This window comes from Lissotriton vulgaris, chromosome 12 (assembly GCF_964263255.1).
Source record: "Lissotriton vulgaris chromosome 12, aLisVul1.2, whole genome shotgun sequence".
In the NCBI taxonomy this organism is placed as follows: domain Eukaryota; kingdom Metazoa; phylum Chordata; class Amphibia; order Caudata; family Salamandridae; genus Lissotriton; species Lissotriton vulgaris.
In genome coordinates this window covers 783,156,786-783,172,937 of record NC_141700.1, presented here as the reverse complement: position 1 = coordinate 783,172,937, position 16,152 = coordinate 783,156,786, and the positions used below count along the sequence as shown (strand labels likewise).

Below are 16,152 nucleotides of genomic sequence, written 5' to 3'. Positions count from 1 at the left end.
ATTACGGTTGTGCCTGACAGTCTCATTTGCTTCAGACACCAATGCCACAAACACTGCCTGCCAATCATCCAGACCGGTATGTTCAACTCCTACTATAGCTCAACCCAACGCAGACAGAAAACTCCTGCTATTCACCAACATCAAGAGACAAGAACTAGTAAAAACCTGCCTCAATGAGAAGAACCTTGACGGATTCAAACAACAACTTTCACCAAATGCCAAGTCTCTTGGATTCATCCTGGACACCAACCAAACCTACCAGGAACACACTGAAAAAAAGCAAAGACACCTTGGCACCATTTCTCTCTTCTAAAGAAAGTGAAATTGTTTCTTCTAAAAAGTAACTTTAGAGCTGATTTTCATGCCCCCATACACTTGCATCTAAATGGTGGTAGCGCTGCTCCTTGGCCTCAGACACTCCTCACTGTCACCCCTGAAGGGCATCGTACAGGCTGCAGCACGTCTCATCCAGGGCCGAAAGAAGTATGATAAAATCATTCACATCCAGATCAGTGGCGGCTGCTGACATATAAAGTGCGGGTGAAGAATGGGGGAGTCAGGTCCTGGGACGTGGGGCTAGCTGGACCATTAGTATAACTAAGTACACAGATTGCCAGCCACACACTTACTTAAATCCTCTATTTTTGAGGGAACAAACCATAAGAGACTTCCTGGTTCGTACGGGTATATCACTCAAACCCTTTTATTATTTATTTGTTTTTTGTCTTTTTTTAAGTATTGATGTATGAAAGGGACACCTTATCGTTTTGTACACCTTATATACAATTATTTACAATTCGCGATTATTTACAACACAAACACATACACATAACTAGTTGTATTATACAAAGTGAATTGCTCTGATATATATACACTCAAATAATCATACTACGAAGAAAAAATCATCCGTAATTCCATAAAGACCAGAGTCAAAAGTATAAACTTGATGACAATCATAAATCAATGAACTACAGTTGAATGTAGGCAGTTCAAAAAAGGAAAAATAGACTTCAAATTAATTCATTCAGTCCATTCAACCAATAAATGGCTAATCTTTTTACGCCAACGCGTTTCGAATCCGGTATGTTAACTCTACGGATTCTCATCAGGGCTCTGTCTTAATATGGGATATCTGCAAGTGTATAAAATAAAACTTGTTTTAGCTACATTTCTGACAGTTGTTTAGCTTCCAACTACATTTAACTCGGATTCCTCATATTACCTGTTGAACCAGCAGCCGCCGGTCAAGGGTAGGGTATTAGTTCTGACTGAGTTTTTTTTCTTTTCGGGATCTAAAAACAAACGCAGGTATCATGACCTGTTCTTGCTCACTTTCTAAGACCAGAATGGGGCACATATGTTATCAACATACCTAACTGGATCATGCTCGTGATCCTACGTTTCCACCAAATGGGAGTTAATTTTCAGTCTTGTATTACAGCCTGAAAATAATGAGAATAACGTTTTACGCGCTTTTTATGCACAGACGGAGAGAGTATGGCACTCGTTGCTCTACTCGGCATACCTGCTCTGAGGGATTCCTCGCTTGGGCTGTTCGTGTTCTAATCGGTTGCAGCGGTAAACGCTTTCTAACCATGTAGGCACCGCTTTCCTCAGTCCTTATTATTTGCGCTCGCTTTCCCTAGAGGAAATAACAGCGTTTTATTAGGTTTCTGGGGCTACTGCAATATTGGTGGCAAATCAAACCCATGTTAGCTCTAGACTTACTTGAACAAGCTGTGACTCGGCATCTAGCTCTCATTCACTTAGTTTGGCAGCCATGTTGTAACATGGTTTTGGACCTACTTATAGCTACTTGCTTGGCGGCCATCTTAGAGTGGGGTCGCTAGAGAAAGCTCTCATTCACTTAGATTGCCAGCCATGTTGTAACATGGTTTTGGACCTACTTATAGCTACTTGCTTGGCGGCCATCTTAGAGTGGGGTCGCTAGAGAAGGCTATTATTTAGATGTGAAAAAAGGTGAATTTAAACCACATATGAAAACATACGCGCAATTACCATCGACCCTTTCTTTTGGAGGCACTATACTAGATAAAGCTCACACTCTAGATATTTCAGAAAACGAGTTGAGCCCGCTGAGTGCGCTATTAAACTTAAGTATAAGGTAGGCCTTTTTTTTTTAGTAGAAGTTTATCATGGTCAATGGGTCTAGACTGTTGCAGAACATATAGAATTGACCACTTTAAGTCATTCTCAGTGTGTTTATTTTCAATGCAATGCTCCACCATAGGTGCTGTAAGCACTTTATTCTTGATTCTAGACTTATGTTGCGTTATGCGGTACACAGACAAAATATCGAGTTTTAAATTTCGATATACAATTATATCGAAGTTTAAATATCGATGGGACAAAATATCGAAGGTAAGTAATATCGACAGTCTTAATATCGATATTAGTATGATATCAGTAATATCGAAGTTTTAAATATCGATGTCAATAATATCGAAATAAATAACTTCGATGTTACTAATATCAATTTTTAAATAAATTTAGTGTATATTATATTGTATTTATTATGTTTTATTATTTATTTTTAATGTAATTTAATTAAATATTGTCTTTTACTACTGTAGCGGGTTGTGGGTTTATAGGGGAATAGGGTGGGAAGTAATTTAATTATGTTAAATTAATTATTAATTAGTAGGAATTATTGATTAATTAATTGAGAATTAATTTTTAATTAATTTTAATTAATTGATTAATTGATAAATATGTTCTGTAGCGGGTTATGGGTTTATAGGGGAATAGGGTGGGAAGTAATTTAATAATAATTAATTAATTAATATATGTTTGTACATATTTTAATTAATAATTAATTGGTAATTAATTTATATTAATTAGTTAATTAATTAATATAATTTTGTACATATTTTTAATTATTAATTAGTTGGTAATTAATTAATATTAATTAGTTAATTACATTAATTAGAGTAATTTTTTATATATAATTTTTTGTTATTCTTAATTATTAATTGGGAAAAATAATATTAATTATTAAATTAAATTAATTACAGCTAATGTGCTAATATATTTACTTTATTGTTATTGTTAATTAATAATTAATTGGTAATTAAATAATATTAATTAATTTTGGGTAAAGGAGTATTTTTAGGGTTCAGGGTCAGTTTTCAGTTTTTGGGTAAAGGGGTATTTTTAGGGTTCAGGGTCAGTTTTCAGTTTTTGGGTAAAGGGGTATTTTTAGGGTTCAGGGTCAGTTTTCAGTTTTTGGGTAAAGGGGTATTTTTAGGGTTCAGGGTCAGTTTTCAGTTCTTGGGTAAAGGGGTATTTTTAGGGTTCAGGGTCAGTTTTCAGTTTTTGGGTAAAGGGGTATTTTTAGGGTTCAGGGTCAGTTTTCAGTTTTTGGGTAAAGGGGTATTTTTAGGGTTCAGGGTCAGTTTTCAGTTCTTGGGTAAAGGGGTATTTTTAGGGTTCAGGGTCAGTTTTCAGTTTTTGGGTAAAGGGGTATTTTTAGGGTTCAGGGTCAGTTTTCAGTTTTTGGGTAAAGGGGTATTTTTAGGGTTCAGGGTCAGTTTTGGGTTTTTGGGGTACAGGGATATTTTTAGGGTTCAGGGTCAGTTTGGGGTTTTTGGGGTACAGGGATATTTTTAGGGTTCAGGGTCAGTTTTGGGTTTTTGGGGTACAGGCGTACAGGGTAAAAATAATTTTTTTTTACATTAAATCAATTAAATGAAATTAAAAAAAAGAAAATTACATTAAATTATTAAGTGTTTTATTTATTTTAAATGTGTATGTATTAGTTTTAATTTTGTTTTAATATTTTTATTTAATATTTGTAAAATTATATGTATTTTAAAATTATTTTTACATTATTATTAATACATTTAAAAAAACGATATTTTTAATTTCGATATTTTTGTACTACGATATTATTTTTTCGATATTTTTGTACTTACCTTTATGAAGATATGACTCCGATATTTTTGATGTCGATATTTTTGTGCCGATATTTTTGTATTTCGATATTCTGTCTGTCGATATTATGTCAGACATTCGCGTTATGCGCATATTCACTTGTTGTGTTGTCTTGCCTATGTAAATCTTATTACATGGGCAGATGACTACATACACAACATTTCGTGTTTTACAATTTGAGAAACTTAAGTGTTTCCACTTAATATTCCCATGTTGGAATTCCTTCCCTTTCACAGTAGTCCCACAGGCCACGCATGTCCCACATTTATGATGTCCCTCAATGGGTTTCATTCCCCATTGAGACAATAGGTCACTCTTAGGTTTGGGTAATGCTATCTCGGCTCGGACAAGATGTTGTCCGATGCTCCTGTTCTTACGATACGCGAAAAGAGGACGGGGAAATGGACAGTCCAGATTTTCTAGTAAGTGCCAATTTTTTAACACGGTTTGTCTGAATTTGTTTGTGTCAGGCCCAAATGTGGTGACACAGACCATCCGGTCTAGTTCAGCCTTTGAGTTTGTTTGTAGCAAACATTCGCGTGGTGTACATCGTGCCCGCTTGAATGAGTTTTTTAACAGTTTTTTCGGATAACCACGGCTTTCCATTTCGTGACAGAATGTGTCAGCGTGTCTTTCATACTCTGACAACTCCGTGCAGTTTCTCCTGATACGGAGCAGTTGGCCATACGACAAGTTAGCCTTCAAGTTCCTGGGGTGGTCACTTTGGTGGTGCAGTATTGTGTTTTTATCAGTCTGCTTCTTGTACAAAGAGGAGACCAACTTCCCGTTTGAACATGTGATTTCCACATCCAGGAACGTCATTCTTGTGTCACTGATCTCAATAGAAAATTTAATGTCTGGATGTTTGGAATTAAGCCAACCATGAAATTTCATCAACTCCGTGTGGCTCCCCTGCCACAGGAGCCACACGTCGTCGATATATCGTAGCCATTGCTTAATGTGACTGCAATATGGGTTATCCTTTTCAATAAATTTCTTCTCATATTCTGCCATATACAATATGGCCATCTCAGGAGCATAGGGGCAATTGACAAACTAGAGAGAAATAAAAAATATTTCCAACAGAATATGAGTAAAGGACTGAGAAGTGCACTACATGACTTGAGGAATGATACGTCGATAGTTGTAAAACAGGCCGACAAAGGCGGAGCTGTAGTCCTTTGGCCAAGAGAACAATATCTTGCTGAAGCCAATACACAGGTGAGCAACACTGTTTGGTATAGAACCCTACAGGAAGATCCGGTCAAAAACATTCAGGGACTGATAGCAGATACTGTTAAAATAGGGTTAGATGAAGGCTATGTTGGTGTGAGAGAAGGTGAATTTTTAATCAAAAAATATCCCAGGACTCCAATCCTGTACTTCCTCCCCAAGATCCATAAAAGTCTAAATGAGCCGCCAGGACGACCCATTGTTTCTGGGTGCGATTCCTGCCTGGAACCACTTGCGAAATATGTTGATTTTTTCTTGAAGCCCTTTGTTAGCTCTGTTAAATCATATCTCAGAGACACAACGGATTTCCTCGTCAAAGTAGAAGGGACTGATTTTAATCCTGCATCACAATTGCTTGTGACAATGGACGTCACGTCCCTTTATACTCAAATACCCCAGGGAGAGGCATTGGAAGTAATTGAGCTTTATTTAGAAGCTCGTGCAAGACCACATCGAGTCCCTACCAGCTTTATTCTCAAATTGGCAGAAATAGCGTTGCGCAAAAATTACTTCCGATTCAATGAGCAGTTCTTTATGCAGACCAAAGGGACTGCTATGGGATGCCCCTATGCTCCTGAGATGGCCATATTGTATATGGCAGAATATGAGAAGAAATTTATTGAAAAGGATAACCCATATTGCAGTCACATTAAGCAATGGCTACGATATATCGACGACGTGTGGCTCCTGTGGCAGGGGAGCCACACGGAGTTGATGAAATTTCATGGATGGCTTAATTCCAAACATCCAGACATTAAATTTTCTATTGAGATCAGTGACACAAGAATGACGTTCCTGGATGTGGAAATCACATGTTCAAACGGGAAGTTGGTCTCATCTTTGTACAAGAAGCAGACTGATAAAAACACAATACTGCACCACCAAAGTGACCACCCCAGGAACTTGAAGGCTAACTTGCCCTATGGCCAACTGTTCCGTATCAGGAGAAACTGCACGGAGTTGTCAGAGTATGAAAGACACGCTGACACATTCTGTCACGAAATGGAAAGCCGTGGTTATCCGAAAAAACTGTTAAAAAACTCATTCAAGCGGGCACGATGTACACCACGCGAATGTTTGCTACAAACAAAATCAAAGGCTGAACTAGACCGGATGGTCTGTGTCACCACATTTGGGCCTGACACAAACAAATTCAGACAAACCGTGTTAAAAAATTGGCACTTACTAGAAAATCTGGACTGTCCATTTCCCCGTCCTCTTTTCGCGTATCGTAAGAACAGGAGCATCGGACAACATCTTGTCCGAGCCGAGATAGCATTACCCAAACCTAAGAGTGACCTATTGTCTCAATGGGGAATGAAACCCATTGAGGGACATCATAAATGTGGGACATGCGTGGCCTGTGGGACTACTGTGGAAGGGAAGGAATTCCAACATGGGAATATTAAGTGGAAACACTTAAGTTTCTCAAATTGTAAAACACGAAATGTTGTGTATGTAGTCATCTGCCCATGTAATAAGATTTACATAGGCAAGACAACACAACAAGTGAATATGCGCATAACGCAACGTAAGTCTAGAATCAAGAATAAAGTGCTTACAGCACCTATGGTGGAGCATTGCATTGAAAATAAACACACTGAGAATGACTTAAAGTGGTCAATTCTATATGTTCTGCAACAGTCTAGACCCATTGACCATGATAAACTTCTATTAAAAAAAGAGGCCTACCTTATACTTAAGTTTAATAGCGCACTCAGCGGGCTCAACTCGTTTTCTGAAATATCTAGAGTGTGAGCTTTATCTAGTATAGTGCCTCCAAAAGAAAGGGTCGATGGTAATTGCGCGTATGTTTTCATATGTGGTTTAAATTCACCTTTTTTCACATCTAAATAATAGCCTTCTCTAGCGACCCCACTCTAAGATGGCCGCCAAGCAAGTAGCTATAAGTAGGTCCAAAACCATGTTACAACATGGCTGCCAAACTAAGTGAATGAGAGCTTTCTCTAGCGACCCCACTCTAAGATGGCCGCCAAGCAAGTAGCTATAAGTAGGTCCAAAACCATGTTACAACATGGCTGCCAAACTAAGTGAATGAGAGCTAGATGCCGAGTCACAGCTTGTTCAAGTAAGTCTAGAGCTAACATGGGTTTGATTTGCCACCAATATTGCAGTAGCCCCAGAAACCTAATAAAACGCTGTTATTTCCTCTAGGGAAAGCGAGCGCAAATAATAAGGACTGAGGAAAGCGGTGCTACATGGTTAGAAAGCGTTTACCGCTTCAACCGATTAGAACACGAACAGCCCAAGCGAGGAATCCCTCAGAGCAGGTATGCCGAGTAGAGCAACGAGTGCCATACTCTCTCCGTCTGTGCATAAAAAGCGCGTAAAACGTTATTCTCATTATTTTCAGGCTGTAATACAAGACTGAAAATTAACTCCCATTTGGTGGAAACGTAGGATCACGAGCATGATCCAGTAAGGTATGTTGATAACATATGTGCCCCATTCTGGTCTTAGAAAGTGAGCAAGAACAGGTCATGATACCTGCGTTTGTTTTTAGATCCCGAAAAGAAAAGAAACTCAGTCAGAACTAATACCCTACCCTTGACCGGCGGCTGCTGGTTCAACAGGTAATATGAGGAATCCGAGTTAAATGTAGTTGGAAGCTAAACAACTGTCAGAAATGTAGCTAAAACAAGTTTTATTTTATACACTTGCAGATATCCCGTTTTAAGACAGAGCCCTGATGAGAATCCGTAGAGTTGACATACCGGATTCGAAACGCGTTGGCGTAAAAAGATTAGCCATTTATTGGTTGAATGGACTGAATGAATTAATTTGAAGTCTATTTTTCCTTTTTTGAACTGCCTACATTCAACTGTAGTTCATTGATTTATGATTGTCATCAAGTTTATACTTTTGACTCTGGTCTTTATGGAATTACGGATGATTTTTTCTTCGTAGTATGAATATTTGAGTGTATATATATCAGAGCAATTCACTTTGTATAATACAACTAGTTATGTGTATGTGTTTGTGTTGTAAATAATCGCGAATTGTATATAAGGTGTACAAAACGATAAGGTGTCCCTTTCATACATCAATACTTAAAAAAAGACAAAAAACAAATAAATAATAAAAGGGTTTGAGTGATATACCCGTACGAACCAGGAAGTCTCTTATGGTTTGTTCCCTCAAAAATAGAGGATTTAAGTAAGTGTGTGGCTGGCAATCTGTGTACTTAGTTATATAAAGTGCGGGAGCAGGAAATAAAAAAGACTTACCTGACTCTGCCACCCGCCTCAGTGCTCCTACTACGCCGCACACAGAACAGGCTCCAAGACTCCCCCACCCAATCCCGACTCTGCCCTCTTGCTGTACCAAGCATGAGAGAAGCACCAGGATTGGCCGGAGTTGGCTGGGCTGATGCTCGCTCAGGCACAGGGAGTCTCTGCCAATTCTCCACCCAGCTGTGGAATACAGCTGGGTTGGAGAAACCTAAGTGCGCATGTCTGTTTGGCCATCCTAAGACGGCCGTCCAAACCGACATGCACACTTACAGTGCCCAACACTCCTTCTCCCTGACACGGACCGGCCCGGCCCTGCACTAGACTGACATCAGCTCAGTCAGTAAAATAAAATTATAATAAAAGTCTTTTATTATCATTTTATTTTTTCTGCCTCGCAGTGGGACGACGCTCTTCCGCCATTACGGAGGAGCCGCTGCTGACTCAGATGGAACTCCATGTTCCCCCCTTGCCAGCCACCACCATCTTCAAAACCAGCTGAGTCATCTATAAAGCCATCATGATCAGTAGCCCCACTTACCTTGGAGTGAAGCTTACCATCTCTGGTGGCTCTCGGCACACCTAAAATGAGGCCACTGTCAGACTGAAGACTAGGAAGTGTTGAAAAGTGTTTCCTTTTTTAAAAGCAGAATCATATTTCTCATTTCTAGTGCTATATCTAGTCTTTCTTTGGTGGCAGTGTGTATTTTTTGTAAGTGTTGCACTAGTCTAAATTCCTGAAGCTTATGTGAAGTTTAAAAAGCATTTAAATAAAGTACATTTAATTACAAAAGTATTGAGGTTTGTAGCCATATTACATATTTTGTGTGAAAATCTAAAAACAAGCCCACAATCAAAGCTCATTGAGAGCCACCCGGAAGGAATAGTAGCGACTATTCCATGGTAGGGTCAGGAGGAGAGGTGGGTGGTTAAAGCTGTCTTGTCCTTTCTTCCCCATCAGGTAATAAAATTGAGTACGAGCCTCAGTACCAGCCTCAGCAGTACCAGCCTCAGCAGTACCAGCCTCAGCAGAACCAGCCTCAGCAGAACCAGGGCACCCAGGCTGGGCCGCCGCAGTCGCACCAAGCAGCTGGCACCTCAGGCTTTCAGCCAGTGCCATACATGGCGGCACTGCCCAACATACCTCCGGGGCTGGAATACCTGACACAGGTGAGATACCCTCACTGCCTTTCTCCTTTGTTTTTAAATGTATTCTTAGTTTTCCAGCGTTACCCTACTTTAGCTATGTCTTTTCCACTTTCTCTGCAAGTCTAATCTGTCAGCTCTGCCAGGCTCAGACTATCCAGTCATGCAGCTCTCATCCTTAATGCCAGGCTGTTCATGTGTTTATCCCTGCACCCACCCCTATCATCATCATCACCACCAGCATCACGACCATCACCACCACCATCACCACCACCACCTCCACCACCACCAGCCCCCCCACCACCAGCCCCCCAGTCCCCCTCCCAGGCATCCAGGCTTTTGAAGAGATGCTGTTAACTTTGGTCCAAGGAGTGTAAGTGCTTCATCCCATATTATTAATGTGTCTCCATCATCTCTGTCAATGCCTACTTTTTAGTTTTTACCTTACTGTGGCCCAGCTCCATTAATGAGAGCACAGATAATCCAGGTTGTCGCCTAGGAAAGCAGAGTGCTGTTGCCATGAATGGGCTGCATTTGTCAATGGACAAAGGTCCCTCTCCTGGCACTGCAGCACCTGGAATAAAATAATTTGTCTCTTGCTATGTGTATGTTTGAGACAAAGGGTCTGTTATACTAGTGGCATTCTCCATGGAGACGACCAACCCGCCCTGAGTTGTCATTGGCTGTTCTTGACCTTTGCCTAATGCCTGGCACACTTCCTGCTCCTTCACTGGGCTGAACCTGGCTCCACATAGCAGAAGCCACAATCTTCCATGTGTAGGAACATGGCGGCCATGTTATAAGGGCTCTCAGAGTTCAATTCCCAGCAATATTGTATGTTTGGAGCCAATGGTTAGGCGAGGAGGACCATGACATTCTCATTGTGGCTGGGCCTGGCCGAGGGAGGAAGGAAAGATGAGACATCAAAGCAGCCCTGGAGGTTCTGCCAACTCCTGCACCACATCATGCTTCACATGTCCCTCCTGATAGTGACCCTTCTCCGGCAGCCTGCGTTCCTCTGCCCGGGATGATTTGCGCCCTGATTGTGAATGGTGTGAATTCATTGATCTTGCTCATGTCTGACCTTAATACTGTTTATTGTGTGTGACCAATAATGCTTATTACTTTGTGGGACCATTGATGCTTGTTACTGTGTGGAGTCATTGATGCTTGTTACTTTGTGGGGCCATTGATGCTTGTTACTGTGCGGGTCCATTGATGCTTGCTAATGTGTGGGGCCATTGATGCCTGTTACTATGTAGGGCCATTGATGCTTGTTACTGTGTGGGGCCATTGATGCTTGTTACTGTGTGGGGCCATTGACACGTGTTATTGTGTGGGGCCATTGGGGTTTGTTACTGTGCGGGCTATTGATGCTTGTTACTGCGTGGGGCCATTGATGCGTGTTACTGCGTGGGGCCATTGATGCTTGTTACTGCGTGGGGCCATTGATGCTTGTTACTGCGTGGGGCCATTGATGCTTGTTACTGCGTGGGGCCATTGATGCTTGTTAATGTGAGGGGCCATTGATGCTTGTTAGTGTGTGGGGCCATTGATGCTTGTTACTGGGTGGGGCCATTGATGCTTGTTACTGTGTGGGGCCATTGATGCTTGTTACTGCGTGGGGACATTGATGCGTGTTACTGCGTGGGGCCATTGATGCTTGTTACTGCGTGGGGTCATTGATGCTTGTTACTGCGTGGCCCATTGATGCTTGCTACTGTGCGGATCCATTGATGCTTGTTATTGTGCGGGCCATTGATGCTTGGTAATGTTTAATGGCACTAATGTAGGGCTATTCATTATGACTGCTGAGTAAGGCTATTATTGGTCACTACTTTTCAAGAAATTGCAGAGCATTTACTCCCATGGGCCATTGATTGTGCTTCTTGAGGTCACTGAGACACAGACCTCATAAGGCTTTTTATAGATATGCTGCCTAGGACCACTGAAGTATATAATGTCTGAGACCACTGATGCATGTTAATGCCTAGAACCACTGGTGTTTATATGTCAGAGATCACTGATGAATGTTATTGCCTAGAACCACTGATCAAATCAAAAGCATTTGTATAGTGCAGCACTATCACCCCAACTCAGTAAAATAGCCCGATCTTGAGGTTCTTTCTGAACTCCTGCAAGGAGGGTGGTGTTCGGAGATGGAGGGGCAAGATGTTCCAGGTCTTGGCGGTGATGTAGGAGAAGGAGCGGTGGTGAATGCGTGGAGTGGGGTGCCACACAGGATAGCTCGGCAGAGCGTAGGTGTCCGGTGGGGCGATGGAAATTCAGTCGATGGTTCATGTAGACCGGTCCTAGGTTGTGTAGGGCTTTGCAGGCGAGAGTGAGGATCTTGAACTGCATCTCTTCTGGATGGGGAGCCAGTGGAGGTGTCTAAGGTGGGGGGTGTTGTGGGTCATTTTAGGGAGGTCAAGGATGAGTCTGGCGGCCGCATTCTATATCTTTTGGAGTCGTCTGAGGATCTGGACGGAGATGTCCACGTAGAGAGCGTTGCTGTAGTTGAGGCAACTGGTGATGAGGGCCTGAGTGGTGTTTTTCTGGTGTCGGTTTGGATCCATTGGAGGATTCTGCGGAGAGCACAGATGGTGTAGAAGTAGGTGTAGGCGACTGAGTTGACTTGCCGTTCCATGGTCATTTGGCTGTCCAGTAGGATGCCACGGTTGCATGCCTGGTCTGTTGGTGTGGGTCCAAGTTCAGTCAGCCACCAGCTGTGGTCCCAGATGGAAGTGTTCTTCTTGAAGATTAGTACTTCGGTCTTGTCAGAGCTGAGTTTAAGGCAGTTGTCTACATTGGTCATTTCTTTGCAGAAGTTGGTTCTGGAGGTTGAGGGGTCTTCAGAGACCTAGAGCATGAGTTGTGTCGTCTGCATATGAGAATATGTTGAGGCTGTTGGATCTGACATTGTCTGCGAGGGGGGTCATGTAGGTATTGTAAAGGGTGGGGCTGAGGGATGAACCTTGGGGTACGCCGCAAATGATGACCTTGGGTTCAGAGGTGAAGGGAGACAGCCAGATGCTCTGAGGGCAACCTGTCAGAAATGAAGTAGTGGTGCCATATACCGATGCTTTGTAGTTTGTTGATGAGGGTGCTGTGGGACAAGGTGTAGAACGCTGCAGAAAGGTCGAGGAGGATCAGGGCTGCAGTCTCTCCGCGGTCGAAGAGGATCCTGATGTTGTCCGTGGCGGCGATCAGGGTGGTCTCAGTACTGTGATTGGCAGGGAATCCTGTTTTGGAGGTGTTCCAGTTATTCAGTGAGCTGGTGGTTGATGACCTTCTCAAGTACTTTGGCCAGGTAGGAAAGGAGGGAGGTAAGACTGTAATTTTTGAGTTAGCTGGAGTAGGCGGATCGAGTCTTTAGGAGGGGTCTGACCTCTGTGTGTTTCCAGCTGTCCGGGAAGGCTGCTGTGGAGATGTAGGAATTGATAATGCTGGTACGTACTGGGCTGATTGGATCTGAGGTTGAGGAGGCAGTGGGGGCAGGCGTCGGTGGGTGCACCTTAGTGGATGGATGACATGATGGCTGAGTTGGTCTGGGTGGTGAGCGAGGACTAGGTGGTGATTGTTCATCTGGTTAGCTTTGGTTGTCCGCGGCTATAGAGGATGAGCCCTGAGGGTTGAGGGTCGAAGTTGTTGTACATGGTGGCGATCTTGTTGGGGAAGTAGTCTGAGAGGGTGTTGCAGAGTTCTTGGAAAGGGTGAATGGTGTTCTCTGTGGCTGTCGGGTTGGAGAATTCTTTGACTCTCTTGAAGAGTTTTTTTGTGTGGTTGGCTGCTGTGTTGATACAGGTTGTGATGGCCACTTTCTTACTTCATTGATGCTCTGGTGGTAGTTGCGGAGGCGCGCCATTGACTCTCGAGTTGGCAGTCGTGCTCGGAGGCTCTGAGCTCTGGGGTGCACCAGCTGGCTTAATTTAAGGCTTTGTTGGATTTTGTTGGTTTCATGGGGATGACTCTGTCGGCACATTCGGTGATCCAGTGATCAGATGCATGTTATTGCCTAGGATCACAGATGCATATAATGTCAGAGACCACTGATAGTTCACTGACAGAATATCGACACCCAAAATATCCCCATACCACAATATCGAGTTATAAATATCGATGTCAAAAATATCGACATCCTATATTTATGAAGGTAAGTACTAAGATATCGGTGAAAAATATCGATGTCATTATTATAGTCGTTATTATAGTTGTACAAAATGTTGTTTTATATATATATTTATATCACTCCAAAGTTTCCCCAGATCTTTAGAGACGCCACTCGCACGAAGGTAGGTTTCAAAGCTATTTAATCATAGCTTCCTGCAAGACATTCCAAGCTGCCTATGAGGAAGAGGCTATTTGCCTTGAAACGCGTCAGGCTGAATGAATTATTCTGGATTGCACATGCAAGTTTCCTTTTTAAAAAATAAACTGGATGGTGACATCTGCTGTTGTGTGCGTCCTTGTGCTCTCTGACAATTTGTTGGAACATACAACGTTGCATCGTAAATTAACATCTACCAATGCAAAATTACATGCCGAAAGCTTTCACAAAGCAACAGTAATTGACAACATACCCTATGGACAGTTCCTTAGGATCCGGCGGATCTGCTCAGAAAATAATGAATGGGAAAAACAGAGTATGAATACGGCTAGAAGTTTGAAACAACGAGGATATAAAGTCCATGTGGTGGAAAAAAGTTGGAAGAGAGCCGACCAGAAATTAAGAGATGACACAATAAAAAGGAAACATCTCGAAGACACACAAGTAAAAAAAAGATCCAGTAAGACTGATTTGGGATTTTTCAAATGAATCAAAACAAATTACGAAGATATTGAGAAAGAACTGGAAATGATTACAACTGGACCCAACAGTAGGAAAAGTCATGGGTACCCATCAAAATATCACATTTCGCAGGGCAAAAAACTTAAAGGACAAACTAATCCACAGTCACCATCAAGGAAGTGGGAAATCAAAAGGCACTCAATAGCTGAAAACAAACAGTTTCTTAAAATGTTTTAATTGTAAAGTTTGCCAAATAGCATGCAATAAAACGGAAGTAAAACTCCCAGATAACTCCATGTGGCAGATTAGAGATTTAATAACATGTAAGAGCCAGTTCGTGGTATATGTCGTGGAATTTCCTTGCCCACTAATGTACATTGGCAGTACGATATGTGAATTGAAAAAAAGGATATTAGAACATGTTTGTGCTACTGCGAATGAAGATCGCGGCAATGCCATTGCCAAACACATGGAGGAGGAACATAAAGGAAACTGGAAACAACTAACCTTTTATGCATTGGAATCAATTCCATCACATGTAAGAGGAGGGGACCGGATAAAAAAGTTGAGAAGAAGAGGGGCAAGGCAGATCTTAAACTTTAGAACACTGTCGCCATATGGATTGAATCATAGCGAGGACTTACATGTTCACCTGTAAATATAATGATTGTTTTTTTAGTTTTAGCTTGAGTCTTGTAACTGATGGAAAAATGAACTGTTGTGACAATGCTAACAAAGGGGAAATGTAGGCAAAAACAATGAAATGTCAAGACTGAATTTTAATAAGCACTCAAAAAACACCGCCCATCTAGAATTAGTTGTCGCTGTTCACAATAAGGGAATGTATCTCCAGTTTAAATACAATCATGTAGGCTCACTGGAGGGTTCTAATAAAAAGCATGATAAAGGATATTTATATATTAAAAAGTTGTGACAATAAACAAAGTTGAGGGCAAGTCTTTTGCATAAAATAGTGATCACAAATATACGGGGTATGAGACCCTTGAAAATATCAAATATTGCTAAACTAAAAGAAAGTGCCAGAAGAAATTCATTCAATAAGATCCGTAAGGCCCACTGGGGGCGCAATAGGACATATCGTAAATGCGTTTAATGTAGAAGAAAGCTAGGTGACAATAAGGATAATTATTGCCTTATGGAGTAACAGTAAATAAGTACACAATCGAATGAAATCGTTCTTTAATTTCTGATGGGCGTTTAGGAGCACTTCTAAGTATAACAAATGACACGGTAGTCATGTACAAAAAATAACACAAATATAAACATAAAACAAAAAATAACTGTGATACGATTACGAACGGAATATAAATTACAGATAAATGGGTGATGGCCAGGTGTATTTGAAAATATATTTAAAAGTTTCCTCCTTGATAGTGATAACATCGAACTACATATCCCATAAGGCAACATGATAGGCAGACAAGAAATGATGATGTCAGCAATCACATGGTGTAAGAAAGTGAATTAATTGGTTGTTTCGAATGTAACAAACTAACCGTGATCAAGTAAACTGTGTTTACGAAACGCGTCGGTAGTTGTTCCTCGAAACGGATACTGGATATGAAATAAATTCATTGGAGGAAAATATACCATGTGAGTGCGGTTTCTCTAATCTGTGAAGAATAATTTGGAGAGGAATATATATATTGTCACATTTGAAGTAGTGACGGAATTGGTTTTAGCCTCCCTGTAAATATGCGTTTTTTTATAACTAGTTGGACACATTGATATTATGCAATGACCAACCGCAGGTTATAG

The 16,152-nt window shown here is 41.4% G+C and overlaps 1 protein-coding gene across 1 annotated transcript in view; it reads left to right on the top strand.

Annotated features, from left to right (window-relative positions):
* LOC147678707 (phospholipid scramblase 3-like) overlaps nucleotides 1-16,152 on the top strand; it is a 119,165-nt gene that overhangs the window by 33,697 nt on the left and 69,316 nt on the right. Inside the window, exon 3 of the mRNA XM_086945717.1 lies at nucleotides 9,400-9,608. Within this exon, the coding sequence (XP_086801843.1) occupies nucleotides 9,400-9,608 (209 nt within the window). The remainder of the gene's footprint in view (nucleotides 1-9,399; nucleotides 9,609-16,152) is intronic.